The sequence below is a fragment of the Dermochelys coriacea genome, chromosome 3 (genome assembly GCF_009764565.3).
Source record: "Dermochelys coriacea isolate rDerCor1 chromosome 3, rDerCor1.pri.v4, whole genome shotgun sequence".
Taxonomy (NCBI): domain Eukaryota; kingdom Metazoa; phylum Chordata; order Testudines; family Dermochelyidae; genus Dermochelys; species Dermochelys coriacea.
In genome coordinates, this window is record NC_050070.1 from 121,628,813 (window position 1) to 121,647,254 (window position 18,442).

An 18,442-nucleotide genomic window follows, 5' to 3' on the forward strand; every position below is an offset into this window, starting at 1 on the left:
GACATCCCTCAGCACGGAGAGCTCCCAGAGCTGCTCACAATGCTGAGCTGAGGAGACTGTGGGAGAACTCGGAGGGAACCACAGAGCCAGACAGGCAGAACGGGCTGCTTCGGGAGAGACTGCTGTGCTGCCAGGGCCTGACGTGTCCCCCTCCCCCAGGGCAGGTCGGTCAGCCGGCTGTCTCCCCCGCCCCAGACACACTGCTCTGCTCTTCTCTCCCTCCCCCAACACACTTCAGTTGTTAGCTTTTTCAATCTCGTGGGATTCCCTGTGATTGAGAAACCTGCATCACATGATGCTGTACCTGCCCCATGAGGCACTGCAAACCCTTCCCAAAGCACCCCATGGCCAGTTGCACAGTGGGATAGCTACCCACAGTGCACTGCTCTGTGTCGATGCAAGAGCTGCTAGTGTGGATGCACTCTGCCAACACAAGGAGCTAGCGTGGACATGCAATGGCAGCTTTAATTATGCTGCTTTAATTAAAGCACTAACTTTTGCTGACAAAACTTTGTAGTGTAGACAACGCCCTATTACGTTGGTGTAGTAGGGCATTTATATTGATGGGAGCAAGGCTGTAGTGTGTACACCGATATAGTTAGGTCGACAAACTGCCCTATGTTGATTTAACAGTGTACTGTAGATCAGGGCTCATTTTACAGTATGCCCTCTACACCAGTAGAAAGACAAAAGTCACTGTAATCTAGACAAGACATTACCCATATGAAAAAGTTTTAAACAGCTCATTTTTCACAGGACAGCACATCAGCAATGGAAGAAACTAGCACGGTGCATGTGAAACCTTTCCAGCATGCTCTACTGCACCTCTGGCACCCGGAGAAAGAAACTCAATATAAAGGGAAAGATTCATAACCACTTGGAAATGGGCTTCACTAGAGAAACGTAGGCCCCAGGGATACCAAACAGCCTCTCTCGTATCCTTTGGAATATAAGCCATTAAAGTCACTACTATTGCCCCTTCATTCTAGGCTGTTATTGTCCCTCCCCCTAGCAGGGACAGATGCCCAATATTTAAAGTCTTGGAGTGAGATTAATAATTCTTAAACGACTGAGTAATTTCATAAGATAGTGCAAGCTCACAGAAAGTGCACCGAGTTCTACCAGAGGCTAATTATAGGGGTGATTATGTTCATAAATTTGTGTTTATTATTGTGTTCACTATACTGAGAGGACAACCCATGAGTTTCCTGCTGGAGAGAATAAGGCAAATATCAAGAGCAGTAAAGGCTGGGTGTATGCACTAGTGGATATTTGACAGGCATACCATTTGTTAGTTAACTCTAACATTAAAAATAGTGGCCATTTTTTTATTTAAAAAGATCTTTGCTTATTTATTGTTGCAAAGTCCAAAGGCAACAGTCAGGCTTTAGAATACCTCATTGTGATAGGCCCTGTACAAAGTCAGAAGAGAAATGGTTCCTGACCTGAAGAAGAGCTTACTATCTAATATGGTTTCACACACATGCACAACTGACCTGGTCAAATAGCTGTTTGCCTGTAGTGTTGGGCTGGATGGCAAACTCCAGTTCCGCATCCATAGTGGTAACTCGAACATTGAGCTAAAGAGAAAATAAGTAGAGAGTGATTTAAAAAAATATTGAAAAACCATATAATCAGTGTGAACTATATGTATATTTCATAGAACCAGTACTGTACATGTTTTTAAGCATTATTTCCAGTAAAAATAATTCTTAAAGTCATTGTAGGCATCTTCACCTCATGGACAATGAGCATTAACAATGGCTCCAGTCTCTTGCTTTTTTTTTTATTTTGAAAAGACGATTTACATTTTAGTGTATTCCTCAATTAGAGTTTTGTGTTATCACATAGACAAAGTTAATTAAGGGCACTAACTTCACTGGCTTATCCAGACTGCTCCACAGGTTTTGTTACTCAGCCTGGAATTGGATTGGAATTCTGGTTAAATGAGAAAGCATTTTAGTGTTGACTGCTTCTGAGCACAGCACATGGTGAGCAAGGACCGCACACTGCATTTAAGATACCCCTTAATCCTAAAAGGATGTCATAATGACCAAATTAAATTTAGGAGTTTTAAATTATACTTTCAGCTCCCCCTTATGCTAGAGCTGGATTTAACATGAGGTTTTAAAGGTAAAAGGCAGCTGATTATTCTTCCAAGCCAATCAGCATTAATCTAATAAACATCAATTATTATACTTATAACAGATCTACGAGGCATGTAAAAAGGCATTAAGGGAGGTTTAAGAACACCGTGGAACAAGTATTTTAATAATAATAAATCTGATTAATTGTGTTTATTTCAAAGGCAAAAGGAGCGATCAAGTGTATAAAATGCAAAGGTTAGTATTGCATGCGGAACACTAGAGATATTTTACTAGTAAACAAAGAAATTGCCTCTTAATTAAAAAAAGCCAGGAAAGCAGCAACCAAGCCTGCAGGAAGTATCATAAGGAGCAGCACAGCAATGTCGGCCCAGAAAAGGGATTATCTGAAGCACTAACTTTTTATCTGAAGGTATGATGCAACAAGACTGTCACCTAAAAAGTATTGCACTTTGCACACCTCAGAAAGACTCCTCCCTTCATCCCCAGGGTTGCAACATAAATATCCATAAGGGAGAGAGGTAAAAAACCATGAGAACAAGAACCTGAAACCACAGGCACTTTTGCTACGCAAGATGAGGGAAAGGGGATGTGATGTACTCCTCCTCTTCCTTCTTTGTTCCATGTCTAATTTGCATTTCTAAAATAATGCAAGGATATTTTTATTTACCAGCTACATATTGTACATTTTAGTGTGTTCTTCCACCTCCCTAGGGGGAAAAGATGGACACATTTTATGAATGCAACACTATGGAAAGCCAAAATTAACAGACCAGAAAAGTCTGCTATAGGTGAGAAACTTCTATACCAGTGAAGTTTCAAATTTCAAAATTTTTTTTAGACAGGGATTAAGAGGTAGAAGAGAAATATCTGCCCTTTTGCACAAGTGTTTCAAGTTTAAATAGCTTTCAGCTACTTTAAAATAATGTAGATACTGGAGACTGTCCTTTAAAATAATTTATATATGAAACTACACTTACATCAATTGTAAAATATTGGCAATACTAGTTTTAATGTATTTAATTACAAAGTGGAACACCTTCAAGTTAAAACATAGAACACTTTCAGTGAGTTACATAGGTGCCAAGAGTCATTAAAACAACAAGTTATTAGAAAAATCTCTCCATTCCTTCCTTCCAGTTATTTACCCGTTGGAGAATAAACAGTTGCAAAATTGTGTGTCCCCCACAGCCAAACCCCAGAAGTTGTCTGCTAGATGACCCAATTTGTTTAAAAACTGTCAAGCATGAGAGGATTTTGAAGGTTCTAGATTTCTTTTCAACTAAGTCTAAACTTTTCAAAAGCTTCTTTTCCACCCTAGCTCTAGTATTTGCAGAGTTCTAGAATCCTTAAAAATGTAAGACAGTACCCAATTTCCATGCTTATAAATAAATAAAGCAAGCTTTTTCCTGTCAAAAGGGAAGGATTTTCCAACTCGACAATGTGCGCTAGGGGTACCTAACGGGGGGCGGGGGCCATGAAAGTGGAAAAAAAGTTTTATTTAGAAATGGCAAGATCAAGATTTGAAGATCTAACCCCTGCCAAATAAGAAATCTTCTTGCCCACCCCCTGCAACACAAGAAAGTCAGATAATATTATATACTAATCTCTCCCTACACCCTCTAAGGAATGCTTACATTCATAATCCTTAAATCTGCAGTTCCTTTAGATTATTTACATTTTTGGCTGAAAGCCATATTGTGGGATAAAGCACATTTCTGCAGAGATTTTAGGGAGATTGAAAAGATATTTTTCCTACTGTCATAGAGTTGACTCCTACTGCCTACCTATACATGGCATTCCAACTGACATAAGATACACTTCTTACTTTAGTAGTAACTAGCGCATCATTACAGTACGAGTGGGGGGAATATTAAGAGTTCTTTATCTCCCTAGTTTGAAAGGATATCAAAGATTAAGTACTCCAATAGCAAGATATCCTCCTGGTTATACTTAATTTTTAAGAATTGAAAGAAGCTACAGAAAAAAGCCATACAATCAGCTACTGTGCGCCCTTATAAAGGTCCCACATCTCACATTTATTTTTAGTTGTTTAAACAGGGGTTAGCTGTAAGAACATAGGGCAAAACTGTTAATGTGTAAACTATCTGCTCTCTGTTGCAGTGGGGCTATACCATAATGCTAAACATGTATTGGACTGGCTGCCTGGTTCATCCAAATATTAATTTTCCTTAGACTGAGACAACGAAGGGACTATGAGACTAAGTTAATGAACCCTCTCACTCTGCATTTCAAAAAAGGTTCATGATCAACTAAGTGGCCAGCAGAGCAAAGGAAGGACTTGGTTCTGAGGCCTGGATCTCTGTCAGTGCCGAAGAGGTCAGACAAGGACTTGGATAGCTGAAGAGACTGATCTCTAGAAAGAGAAACATGCTTTCAATTATCCACTGTACTTTCAAGGGTCCATGGCCTTCCTGGTAAGGCTACGGAGTCTTGCATCTAAGAGGTCCCCCTGCAATTCCTCCCTCCCTCCCAATAAGCCTTGTTCTAAACAAGAGCTCTGTGGTCCATCTGAAAGCTGATTCTGGGCTATTCACACAGAAACATGGTAAAAGTTTTTGATCTCTGAGGCAAAAGTAATAAAGGCGGTGTCTAGAGCCTAAGCCTCCTTGAGACCATTGGTAGGAGTCAGGGATTACAAGGATTTTTTTCCCCCCATAAGGTGAGGTCAATGCCAGAACTGTAATCAGCAAGGCCCATAGAAAAGTAGTGACCACAGATGAGAGCCAAAGCAAACAGGCTGACAATCTAAATTGCATAGGTACAGATAAGTGGAGAAGATGCTATGGTGGGAGCAGATAGACTACTAACCTATCAGAACCTCAGTGGAAGGGAGTTAAGGAGAAAGCCTGATGCATAAGAGAGAGACTTCCAAAGGGGAAGTCATCTCTGCATGGGACAGCACGACAGCACACCATTAGGACATCACTAATAAATCTTGGTATTATCCCAAGACTGAAATTTGGCCCTTAGCTAAGAGAGCAAAACCCACCAATATGGTAGAAGCTCAGAAAAGTAAAAGGGATAATGTAAGAAATATTTACACTTTAGCATATACAAGTGCTGAACAGTAAGATGCTGGCTTTCCACACTTAGGCTCCAATCCTGCAAACACTTATGGACATCGAGTAATTTATTCACAAGCATAGAATTAAGTAGGCGTGTATATATTTAATTTATTTATGTTTACAGGATCAGGGCCTTAAACAAATGTATTCAATATTTTGTGTTGTGTTTTCAAATACAGAAGTTTTAAAAAAAAAAAAAACACCAAAAACACATGCCTTGGCCTGTGCAGAGAGACTCTTGTGCACTCTGAGTGAAAAAGATGAGGAGAATGAACATACCTCATCCCAGAGCCAGAGAGAGAACTGTGCAAGTGATGAACTATATATAATCTCCTCCTCTCTTCGCTTTTCAGCATGATCATAAAATAAATTTACACCCAGCCTTGAGTCAAACTGCTCAGGTTTAAGATCACAGTTTTTACAAGCCTTAACTACCGGACTATGGAACACTAAGCCTATGATTTGGACTTGAACAATGTCTACTCTGAACAACCTATTTGTTATTGGGAAAAAAAAGTGGAAGTATGAAGAAAAATTTAATTCAGACCCACCCATAAATAAGGCTGCTCTGCTCCTACCTACTTAATCCAGTATCAGATCAGCGGTATCTTTTTAAGTAGGGCCCTACCAAATTCACAGTCCATTTTGATCAATGTCACAGTCATAGGATTTTAAAAAACGTAAATTTCATGATTTCAGCTATTTAAATCTGAAATTTCAGTGTTGTAATTGTAGTGGTCCTGACCCAAAAAGGAGTTGGGGGGGGGAGGGTCGCAAGGTTATTGTAGAGGGGATTGCAGTACTGCTACCCTTACTTCTGCGCTGCTGCTGGTGGCAGTGCTGCCTTCAGAGCTGGGTAGCTGGAGAGCAACAGCTGCTGGCCAGTAGCCAGCTCTGATGGCAGAGCTGCTGCCAGCAGCAGCACAGAAGTTGTGGTACGGTATTGCCACCCTTACTTTTGCCTGCAGAGCTGGGCCCTCCGTAAGCAGCCACCATTCTCTGGCTGCCCAGCTCTGAAGGCTGCAGCAGAGAAGTGAGGGTGGCACAGTATGGTATTGCCCCCTCACTTCTGCACTGCTGGGAGGGAAGGGGGAGGGGGAGGGAGAGAAAGAGGGTGCTGCCTTCAAGTTTGGCCACAGCCGCAGCTCTCCAGCCACCCAGCCTTGAAGGCAACACAGAAGTAAGAATGGCAATACCATGATCCCCCTGCAATTCCCTTTTGGGTCAGGACCCACAATTTGTGAAATCCTACTTTTCCCCATGAAATCTGTATAGTAAAGGTTAAAAGCACACAAAAGACTAGATTTCATGAGGGGAGACCAGATTTCATGGTCCACGACATGTTTTTCATGTCCACGAATTTGGTAGGGCCCTATTTATACGCAAGTCTTGTAGTAGAAGCTGCGGTAGTTTCAATTGGATCCTTTTGTTTTCCAGGTAACCAGTCAATCATAAGGGTCTTACAAAGCATTACTGTTTTGTTTTTTAATAACCTATATCCTAGGGCAAGAGATCATCTTTTACCAGAAGGGTGTTACACTCAATTAAGTTCAATTTTAAAAAGGAATTTGTATGAAAAATTCCCATAAATCCTGCAACACTGGATCAGTGGTATGATCCATCTCTTCTGTTTGCTGATTTCTGGCCACAGTTAATTCCGAGAAGACACCCACCCTACAACTGGGCCAGGTTAACCACTGCACAGACAATTGTTATATGTTGTACCCAGAGGGGAAGATGGAAAAAAAAAAAAACCTAATAGTCATCTTGCACCCCGATACATGAGATCCTTTACATTAGTAACACCTGTGATTTTGCAAATTAATCGCACTGTTAACAGAATACCACTTATTTTAAATATTTTGGGATGTTTACTACATTTTCAAATATATTAATTTCAATTACAACAGAATATAAAGCATACAATGCTCACTTTATATTTTTTATTATAAATATTTGCACTGTAAAAAAATATTGTATTTTTCAATTCACCTCACACAAGTACTGTCATGCAATCTCTATCATGAAAGTTGAACTTACAAATGTAGAATTATGTACAAAAAAACCTGCATTCAAAAATTAAAACTATGTAAAACTTTAGAGCCTACAAGGCCACTCAGTCCTACTTCCTGGTCAGCCAATCACTCAAACACACAAGGTTAGTTACAATTTTCAGGAGATAATGCTGCCTGCTTCTTGTTTATGTCACCTGAAAGTGAGAACAAGCGTTCACATGGCACTCTTGTAGTTGGTATTGCAAGATACTTATGTACCAGATGCGCTAAAGATTCACATGTCCCTTCATGCTTCAACCACCATTCCAGAATACTTGCATCCATGGTGATGACAGATTCTGCTTGATAATGATCCAAAGCAGTGTGGACCGACGCATGTTCATTTTCATCATCAAGTCAGATGCCACAAGCAGAAGGTTGATTTTCTTTTTTGGTGGTTTGGGTTCTGTAGTTTCTGCATCGGAGCGTTGCTCTTTTAAGACTTCCAAAATCTGAGAGGGATGAGGTGGGGAGCATGCTTTTAGAAGGCACTTTAGATTCTTAAGCCTTGGATCAAGTGCTGTGGCTACTTTTAGAAATCTCACATCGGTACCTTCTTTGCATTTTGTCAAATCTGCTGTGGAAGTGTTTTTAAAAACAAACACGTGCTGGGTCATCATCCGAGACTGCTAGAATATGAAATATATGCAGAATGCAGGTAAAACAGAGCAGGAGATGTACAATTCTTCCCCCAAGGAGTAGTCACAAATTTAATTGATGCATTATTTTTTTTAATGAGCATCATCAGCATGGAAGCATGTCCTCTGGAATGGTGGCCGAAGCATGAAAGGGAACATGAATGTTTAGCATATCTGGTATGTAAATATCTTGCAAAGCCACTACAAAAGTGCCATGGAAACGCCTGTTCTCTCTTTCAGGTGAGATTGTAAAGAAGAAGCAGGCAACATCTCATCAATGTAAACAAACTAGTTTGTCTTAGCGATTGGCTGAATGAGAAGTAGGACTGAGTGGACTTGTAGGCTCTAAAGTTTTAGACTGTTTTGTTTTTGAGTGCAGTTACATAATCAAAAAGAAAATCTGCATTTGTAAGTTACACTTGCACAATAAAGAGATCACATTTCAGTACTCGTATGAGGTAAATTGAAAAGTACTATTTCTTTTGTTTATCATTTTTACAGTACATATATTTGTAATCAAAAATAAAGTGAGCACTGTGCACTTTGTATTCTGTGTTGTAATTGAAATCAATATTGAAAATGTAGAAAACATCCAAAATATTTAATACATTTCAATTGGTATTCTATTGTTTAAACAGTGCGATTAATCACGACTAATTTTTTTGAGTTAATCATGAGAGTTAACTGTGATTAATTGACAGCCCTAGTTTTTATCTAAAGTTCTGAATAGTTCAGTCAAGTCATCTGTTAACTCTATCTTCCTTGTGGTCAGAAATTCTAATCTTTACTATTCCTTATCCAGTGAAGTTAATTACAGCTTTCCTTAACATTTTTGTGCGTGTGTTTTAAGCTACATTTAAATCTTAGGCAATTAAATATCATGGTTGCAATAAGATGGATAGTGTGTGCAAGCCAGGCAAACTTGCCCCCATTATGCATTACACACAAGAAAACTTCTGCTCTTTTAGTAGCAAAATTCTCATCTCTTATCCAAGATGACAGAACTCCAATTTCTGCTCTCCCAATACACAAATAATTCCTATGGTCTTTGATATAAGAAGGATCCGGGTGTAGAACAATATGGTAAAATTCCCCTCTCAAATCTGTACTATCTCATTTCAGCCTTAGCAACTACACCTGTTTACAGAAAGAGCTATTGGTAAATATCTGCTATTAGCAGTAGGGCTTTCATGTAACATAATATCAGGAAGAGCATTGAAAGGGGGACACCCCTCTACTGACATTCATGTACTGTTAGTGTTGGTTGGTTCAGGACTAAAAGTACAGAAGTGAGAATCAATTTTGTCACAAGTCTTGAGCTGATATTTTAAATATAGCCCCAGCTTTTGGAAACAAGTTATTATGGATGAATCTCAGCTTTGATTTTAAAAAAGTAATTTTTAGCCGTCATGGATGCAGAGAAAAAGCTTGAAAACATGAACTCTAAAGGCACTGAAACCTGAAGGCAAGTAAACCCCAGATTTATTTTTTTTAAAATCAGCATTGTTAAGCCAATCTTTTGGATTCAACCCATGATTTTTAAACATTTGGTGATAGCAATATGAAGAATATATCCAGTAGAGACTGAAAAATGGCTAATGAGATGTGCATCTGATTGCCCAAGATACAGAAAGGTGAGAGTTCACAATATAAATCAGAGGACTGTAAAAGACTGGATGTTCATGAACACAGTTTTAAGTTTTTCCTTCTTCCATTCCTAAATGTGTGATGTAGAAAGTGACCTACTAAAGCAGGGGTGGGGAACCTATGGCCCGCAGGCTGGATCCAGCCTGCTGCTTAATTTCATCCAGCCCGCAGCAAGTCTCTGCGCCGCTGGACAGAATCACTGAGCCTCGGTGCTCCCACCACCTGCAGGGCTGGAGTCACAAGCACTGGCTTGCCCCGCTGCAGAGGGAAGCTAGGTTTGCCAGGCCATTAAAAGTCTAATCAGCTCTGCACAGCTCCCAGAAGCAGCCGGCATGTCCCTGCAGCCCCTAGGAGCAGAGCCAATCAGGGAAGCTCCGCATGCTGCCCCCGCCCCCAGAGCCAGCTCCGCAGCTCCCATTGGCCAGGAACCATGACCAATGGGAGCTGCAGCGGCAGTGCCTGTGGGTGGGAGCTCCTCTGCCTAGGAGCCAGATGTGGTGGCTGCTTCTGGGAGCAGTGTAGAGCCGGGGCAGGCAGGGAGCCTGTCTTAGCCCCACTGCGCTAGCAACCGAGAGCTGCCTGAAGTAAGCGCCACCCAGCCAAAGCCCACATCCTGAACCCCCTGCCCCAGGTCAGAATCCTCTCCTGCAACCTAACTCCCTCCCAGATCCTGCACCCCCACCCCAACCCCAACCCCGAGCCCCCTCCCTAACCCAAACTCCCTCCCAGAGCCCACACCCCGAAATTCCTCCCACACCACAACCCCCTGCCCCCTCCTGCACTCCAAACCCCTTGGCCCCAACCCCCTGCCCCCTCCTGTACTTCAAACCCCTCATGCCCAGCCCCACCCCAGAGCCCGCACCCCTCAGAGGGGCTGTGTGTGTGGGGGAAGCCCCAAGCCTCTGTGTCCCCCCACAGGGCTGTGTGTGGTCTGCAATTGATTTTTTTCTGTGGGTCAATGGCCCCGAAACAAAAAAGGTTCCCCACCCCTGTACTAAAGAAACGAGGCCTCACTGTATAAACAAGAGTCGTACTGATTCAACTAAGTAAGTTTAGAAACTGGGTAGTTAAAATTCAGTGCAAATCTGATTGTGCGGACACGAATAGATTTTTAATTTGAAATGATTCAAGAGCGTCCACACGAGGGGCGTTACACTGCTTTGAAAACGCCAGCTCTAAACAGATTTAAATTAGTACAACTTATGTTTACATAAGGCCCCATGTTCAGAAGCTGCAGAGAGAACAGAACAGGCAGACACCTGTAGTTGCACAGGACTCCAATGAAGTAAATGGAACTCCACACTGAATTCCAGCCACATGGCTCTCTTTGTAGGATTAGGTCCTTAGCAATCTAGATGACCTCTTAAAGTTGCAGAGGATTTTGAAATAAAATGGTATAAAAAGCGTAAAATGCAGCTTAGTGTGAAAACAGCTTTTATGCTATTATCTACTAAACTCATCACTGGGTATTTTTGTAGTGTGTTTCAGGAATGGGGTCCAGACTCCTTGTAACTTTTACACCTTGCAGGGCCAATTTGTTGGTATACTAATCCCTCATTAAGGGCAATTAAACTCAAGGCGTCTTCCCCCTCTTCATCTCTCTTTTTTAAATAGGTCCCCTCTGTCATTATCCTAAAAGGTGACCCACAAGAGGAGGAAAAATATTTGAGCTTGTGACCTTTTTACTTCTTTATATAGGGCATAAATGAGGCCTGAAAGGTTTATTCTGAAGACGACTTTGAGGGTGGAGGGGTGGTACATAGGATAAAGGTCTTCTCTACTGCAGAAGACACCAATGTCTGGAAAACTAGAGTATGAAAGCTGAAGCAGTTGAGAAGGCAAGGGATTTTATAACCAGACTTTTAATCTGTGGTTTGTATTTGCATTCTTCAGCAAAGGCTCAGACAACTATTAATTTGAACTACAATGTTTAAGGAAGATTTAAGCTTTTTTAAAAAAAATTTAGAAGTCAAGAACTAGTCAGGGCTAATCCATGATCTATTTGTTTTAATTCTTGATTTTCTGGCTAAAGAGAAAAGCATTCTTTTCTACTCAGTTTTCCGTTAGGCTTGTATTTCCACTTCAGAGATGGAATGAAGTCATGTACTTTGTGTGCTCCTTTGAAACATTACTTAATTTCTGAACCAAAGTTCTTCAAAATACATAAAAGGCAGCAAGTCTGATGTTTTTAGTAGCATAAGCTGTTTGACTTAGCATGTGAGCATGTACTCCCACTGAAAAATTTCAGAATGGAATTTTAAACACAGTCTTTTTAAATAGTTGTGTTCGAAGTAATAATGACCAATTTTGTGCTTATTCTCTTAAAGTAGTTAATTTGTAACCCAACATTGCTTGTAAAATGAAAAGACTCCTCTTGAAAAAGTCTATTGAGACAGGAGTAGGAGAAGCCGTTTGTGGAAACTACCACTGTTTCCAGTCACTCCCTCCTTGATCATCTTATTTCATCACGAAATCTGCAATGTTGTTGCTCACTAAAGTAGTCTGTCTTGGTATTTTAAGTTTTTTGAATTCAGTAGAGAGATCAAGACAGACATTTGACAGAGAATGTCATACGCATCTTTTAAAGTGTTCTGTGCCAGTATAGTACAAAAGAAAGGTCAACTAATTTATAATGTTTGGCTTTAATGTAGATTTTAAAGGTTATACTGCCCTCTGTGATCATAATGTTCAAGAAGTTCTATGGAACTGCTCTGAAGGAAATCAGTCTTCTGTGTACCTCTGAGCCAGGAAACAGCCAGCACTACTTTCACCTTTGTCTGCCTATCCTCCCTTTCCTAAACAAGGATCCAAGTTCAATTTCCTCTGAAAGTGCCAGCCTCCAACTGCCCCAGGTAACAAATATCAAGTTCAGATTGGCTTAAAACTTTAAGTGCTGGCTGGCAGCTTGGGTGGGGAGAGGGGAAGAAGAGAACAACTGCAACTCACATACCTAGACAGATAACATGGTAAGAAACATGGCTAGACTGGCACTAAAGTTACAGAATACAGAAATACTTCTTAGTCATACAGCACGCTATGAACGTGTCTTGAGTGGATGGGACTCATCCGTGTCTCTAAAATAAATGACACTATCAAACTGAAAAGCTACTCTGAAAACTATCAAACTGCTAAGAGATACTTGCATCATAGAAAGGATTATCTTGTATAGAGACATCTGCTTATTAATACTGAACTGCAGAACGTTACATCTCAGATATTAGTTTCTCCTAAATGTTTCTTCTCCCATAACAAGCAAATATGGGCATTAGGTCATATTCACCCAAATTGCCCCTCTCCCCCCCCCCCCCCCAACATGCAGTACAATTAAAAGTTATTTTTCAGGGTTTACAAAGCAGATTTAGAACACCAATCACTAATGTTTAGATAGTAGATAAAAATTCAAATTGGACAGGCTGGACTTTGTCACAGACCTTTTGTGCCTTTCATGGCAAGGTGGGAGAAACATGCTGAAAGTAAATACAGCAGCTCAATAACCTTAGGAAGTTCAGTTTTTAAAAGAAGTATATTATGTAGCTTCAGATTGTCCCATATGTTTACTGCATCTAATTTACTATGCTTCAAGGGCAAATTTTTCTAACAAGAAAGCTATCAGTTTTAATATAGTAACTTACGCCTTCTTAAATGTCTTTTTAGTACACAGTAGTATCTACCTACTTACATTCATCATTTAAGTAAGGGCATGGCTACACTGGAAACTTCAAAGCACTGTCGCGGGAGTGCTTTGAAGTGCGAGTGCTGGGAGAGAGCTCTCTCAGTGCTCCTGGTAATCCACCTCCAGGAGGGGATTAGCTCCCAGCGCTAGTAGTGCAGCTCCCAGTGCTCAGAGCCTATTTACACTAGCACTTTAAAGCACTCTGACTTGCTGTGCTCAGGGGGGGTGATTTTTCACACCCCCGAGCCAGCAAGTTAGAGCGCTATAAAATGTAAGTGTAGCCAAGCCCTAAGAGTTCCTGTATTGGCAGTATCCTAGAAACAGATCCAGGAGTCACAATCTAAAATCTACTCCAGGATAATTATGTAAATTTGGGGAATCTCAGCTAAATAGTACTTGAAAGAATGAGGGTCAAAGAATTTGTCATTTTCCAGCTGAGGCATACTTCCCCTTTGCTATATAAATGTAATAAAAGCTCTTTTGACAGTGAAAGGATTCAAAGCAACATGAACCATGAATTTTAGCTATCATTCTATAGAAGGGTGGCAAGAGACAACTACAAAAGAAACTGTTATAAGCTATATAATACATTTACTAGGGTTCTGTGAATTAAACAGAATAATTATTTTAACTTTCAGATGTTAGTTGGTCACAGGCAGAACATTTATCAGTGCAAGTTAGTGAGGTTTTACTTATTGTATAAAGTGGCAGGTAGGCAGGATTTAATTCCCTAAAGTATTTTTATTCTCCCTAAAGCATTTTTATTTATTTATTTGTTTTTAAAGAGATAGCACAATTACTGACAGTGTTATTTTCTTACATAAAGAAATGAGGGTGAGAGAGATCGGAATATGGCAATGCAAAGTGTTGCCTAGAATACAGCCTCCTTTACAGGAGAATTTGTGGTTCTAGGGAGGCTAGTCCAGGGCCCCAATTCTCTATTACCCTACCCTCATGTAATTATTTATGCCATGGCAAAGTGAGTGTAAACCACCAACAAGTCAGAATGGTAGTTGTCACAGTTCAGGGCAATGACATCTGTATCCCCCCTCAGTGATCCAGCAAGGGCACCCATTTTCATGCTTCTGGACCCCTAGCCATTGCTCTTCTTAGGTGGAGACCCACATTTCTCTCCTTTGACCATAGTATTTCCAGGCTGAACAATTCCCTGCCTTCACTGTGTTATTCCCAGCAAAAGAGCCTGCCTAAACAGACCTGCTTCACTATTCTTCTCAGAGATTAAACATTGTCATTGCTACACAGTTCTTTCTAAGCAAGCATATTTTATTAAGGTAAAAGCACTGCAGTCATTGCTACCCAGTTCTTTCTAAGCAAGCATGTTTTATTAAGGTAAAAGCACTGCAGAGAAAACATTTATAAAAAAACAATAAAGGAACCTACACACATGCCAATAAGATTACCAGAGATCACCCCCATCCATCTACACAAGGGCTCTGGTTGGTGTCAGTCCTTCCAACGCTTCCCTAAAGTCACGGTCCTGTCCATTTACTGGATCAGAATGAATGCCCTGGGCCTGTTTAAAACCAGGCTATTTATCCAAAAATCCTTTTTTGTCTATTGGTCCCTAGAGAGTCCACTTTGGGTCTTTGAACTGTCCTCCTGTAACAGGTGATCACCAGACAAAAGGTCTCCCCTCTGAGCGAAATTTCATAGGCTTAGATTGTAGGTGGGGGGTTGCAATCCCCTCCTACCCAGTACAGTACTTCCTAGGAATTCCACTTCACACACATTGTCCCAGAAGATCAATTGTCTGCGCTATATTGGTCAATGTAATCTTTTGAAGTTCATATCTCCCAGAGATTAAATTAATCCTTCTTCCTCCTAGTGAAGTTCCATACAAGCCCACAATAGTACATAAACGTATGCATTTTCAATACAATGAATCCCAAAGCTATTAAACATCATTTGGTAAGATTTAACTTAATTCCATAGGGTTTGCCCAAGGTATTGTAGGACACTGTTTTACACTTAGTTTCCACTGTTGTAAGTAACTTCAACGTGCACAAAAACAGAGACCCTGGTCTGTAAATTCTAGAATTATAAGATCAAAGCCCAACAAATAGAGCTGGTCAAACGTCCAAGTTTTTTGGAGTGAAAAAAGACTTTTGGGGGGAGGGGCAAAGACTCATTCCTGTTCTTCAGCCAGCTATATTAATAAGCCCAACTTGGCTCTTCAGCCCAAGATAAATAAATGAGCACTATTTCAGCTTAATGGGAGGGTGTCTCTGGGATAGAAACTCAAAACAGAGTCCTCTCTGGTCTACATGGACATTAGAAAATACCACACCAATTTTTAAACTGAAATTCAGGTTTGCACTGGTATCCTTGGCCAAAACATCCTACCCCCCTCCACTGACATGCAACAAAACTACGTGCTGCCTTCTATCCTAGAGGTGGCTGAATTTCAGTGGAGCTTTATGCAAGTAGTTCAAGTGTTTGGGAACCTTTTGGCTGCAAAGTGTTAGATTACATGCATACACAGATATGGCTATGATATCTGTGTGAGAAGTTTAACTGATCCTGCATCAATAGTTTCATGTGCATACTGCCCACTAACCCCTCTCCCTGGGACTTCCAATGTTGTTGACCTCTGAGCAGCTTCAAACAATTGCCATTAAAAGAAAAATCTACTTCCCAGAGAAACATTTCTCCTCCTCTCCCAAACATAGGCTTCCTGCAGCCCCTCCCACACTACATTTGTGCCAACCTAACACCTTGAACAAGCAGCATTCAGTCTGAGATGAGTGACAGGTTTAAGATCCAACGTCTCCAATTTTCATGATTTAAAACAAACACAATAAAAACAAAAAATATTCCCAACTTTTCAGTGAGATAAAGCCATTTTATTTAGCCCTGGAAAGTTCCAAAATTTTAAGCTTTAAACTTGTCATAACATCGCGTTTGTCATTTTATTAATGCAGCCTGGCTTTTTAAAAGTGAAGAGAACTTTTGAAGTCTTCCACTAAAAAAAAAGCTTTTAATTATTTGGCTTATTACAGAATAGGGGATGTGGTAAAGACTTTATTAGCACTTACTTAGTGTGCCATATTTGTACACATAAGAACTGCTGTAACACAACCATTTCTGATTACTTCAACACAGCACTACTCCTCTTGATGACAAATGGTTCACAGTCCACAGCAAACAATAGATTCTTTGTATTAAAATGGTAAATACGAAGGAAATCTGCAGGCCACTGCATGAAACTCCTTTACATATTAGACACTTTTGTCACAACAGCTGTATATAAAAAAATTGCATCCTGTTAATATAGTTCAATGTATTTACAAGAATAAGCTCTTTACACTCTAAACTGAAGCTTTTAAAACATGAATGGCTCTGTTTACAGAAGTTGCTGAATGTATTGCCACTCAGTCTAGACTCTAAAAATGGAGTTCAAAGTTTGCTCCATGGTTTGCAAGAGCTGTAAATATTAGTGTTCGATGAACACTAGAAATAGACATTCTAAACCTTCAGGCTTACCAACAATTTCAGGGATTTTTAGCCATTTGACATTGCTTTAGTAGTTTTTTTGACCGTGTAATGGAATACCCTTTTGTAATCAAATAAAACAAAGCTTAATATTATGGATAATCCCTATAAAATATTTCAAGACCACTTGGTATCTTTATTAAATTTAAGGGATCAAGCTGGAAAACCACTACTGGTGTAAGTGCAAGTTCAGGTGCTTAACTCAAACCCAAACCAGTAATACTTGTGTTTTCTGCTCAGCGATGGCATTGCTTTGAAAGTTTACTCTCTCATGGTACACCCTCTGGAGGATGCATTACCTTAAGACCCTTCAATACATATCTGACGGAAGCTGAAAATCCTATGGCAAATTTGTTGCCTAGGAGCACGCAGTATCACAGTCCATGTTTCCCTTCTCAAAGTAGATTTTGTCCAATGACTAAATATGCTGGCCACTGTAGCATGAGCACTATACCTGCTTAGAATGTCTCAGCACTACCAGCATATAACATTACTATTCAAGAGGTGCTCTATGAACGTTATGGGTCTAAGCATGGCACCGCCAGAGCAGATGAATGGGTGAGGAAGTGAGAACAGGGAAAGCAGATGAAAGGAGAGGCCAGTAATGTACACTTGCAAAGGGTCACGTCCAGGCAGTTCAGGGAATACAGTGTGAGGGTCCGGGTGAAGTGGAGGAGTAAGAATGTGCCCAGAAAGGGATGAGAGGCACAAGCTATACCCATTGGAAAGCTATTATTAGTAATCAGGCTCTCCGCAGTTACCTCGGAGGCATCATGGTAAACGAAGGGATATTTTTAGGGAACTGAATGTGTGAGAGGAGAACATGAGAAGTGGCAACACTTACAATTTCCCCAAAGTAAGGCATTATTATCTGTGCCTAGTTTCAGAGACCATGCCAATCCCATGTGTGTCAAAAATGTGTCAAAAATGCTTTATTAAATATTATTTCCCAATGCACCTTTTAGATAGGAAAGCATTATTTGATTTGGCCACAAACCTTTTCTCCCCCTTCTTTTATTAGGTTTTACCTATTCCACAGCTACCTGCTTCCCTCCATCACATTACACATTCTCTGTGGGCATCTGTGGAATGCACTGCCTTAAAAACTTTACATTCTGGTCAAGGAGGCGCTTTGAGTGATAAATAATTACTGTTCGCTCTCACGTAAAGTGGTCAGTGCAAGTCAAGATGGAATTGTTTTGTTAGTAATAAGTGATATGAGAGGCAGGCTGAGCTGTAGGAAAAAATGTTTTATTAGCATGCAAAAGGCAGCATGAAAGCCTTGCCCCAGCTTGCATTCCTGAGCCCCTGGTGGCACTGCAAACTGGGTTCTTTCTGAAATGCAACCCTCTCTTCAGTTCTACTCTTACTTCATTAGCGATACTGCTACTAACACACAACAAGGCATCTGTGGTTTGACTAAGCAAAATGTACATAAGGAGGAGAAATTTCAAATTTCCAAGAGGTCTGTACACAAATTATGCTCAATTTTAAACTAGACTCCTCTTTGGATGACACCTATTTTAGATAGTTGAGTCTGCTAACCAATTAAACAAAATCCTCTTGAATATTCCTCGTGGAGTATCAAGAATTTGCAACACCCATGAGAAAGAAAGCTTATACAGAATACTCTACACTTCTATTGCACCTTCCAGCTGAGAATCTCCAAGTCCTTTATTAAATATTATTTCCCAATGCACCTGTTAGATAGAGAAGCATTATC

At 40.4% G+C, this 18,442-nt stretch overlaps 1 protein-coding gene across 3 annotated transcripts in view; it reads right to left on the bottom strand.

The window, feature by feature from the left end:
* Positions 1 to 18,442, bottom strand: part of EZR (ezrin) — a 59,536-nt gene that overhangs the window by 32,016 nt on the left and 9,078 nt on the right. For all 3 annotated transcript variants that reach the window (XR_006280452.1, XM_038396735.2, XM_043512258.1), the window contains exon 3: positions 1,497 to 1,580. Coding sequence is in view for 2 of the 3 variants with exons in the window: in XM_038396735.2 (XP_038252663.1) it covers positions 1,497 to 1,580 (84 nt within the window). In the remaining variant the exon portion in view is untranslated. The remainder of the gene's footprint in view (positions 1 to 1,496; positions 1,581 to 18,442) is intronic.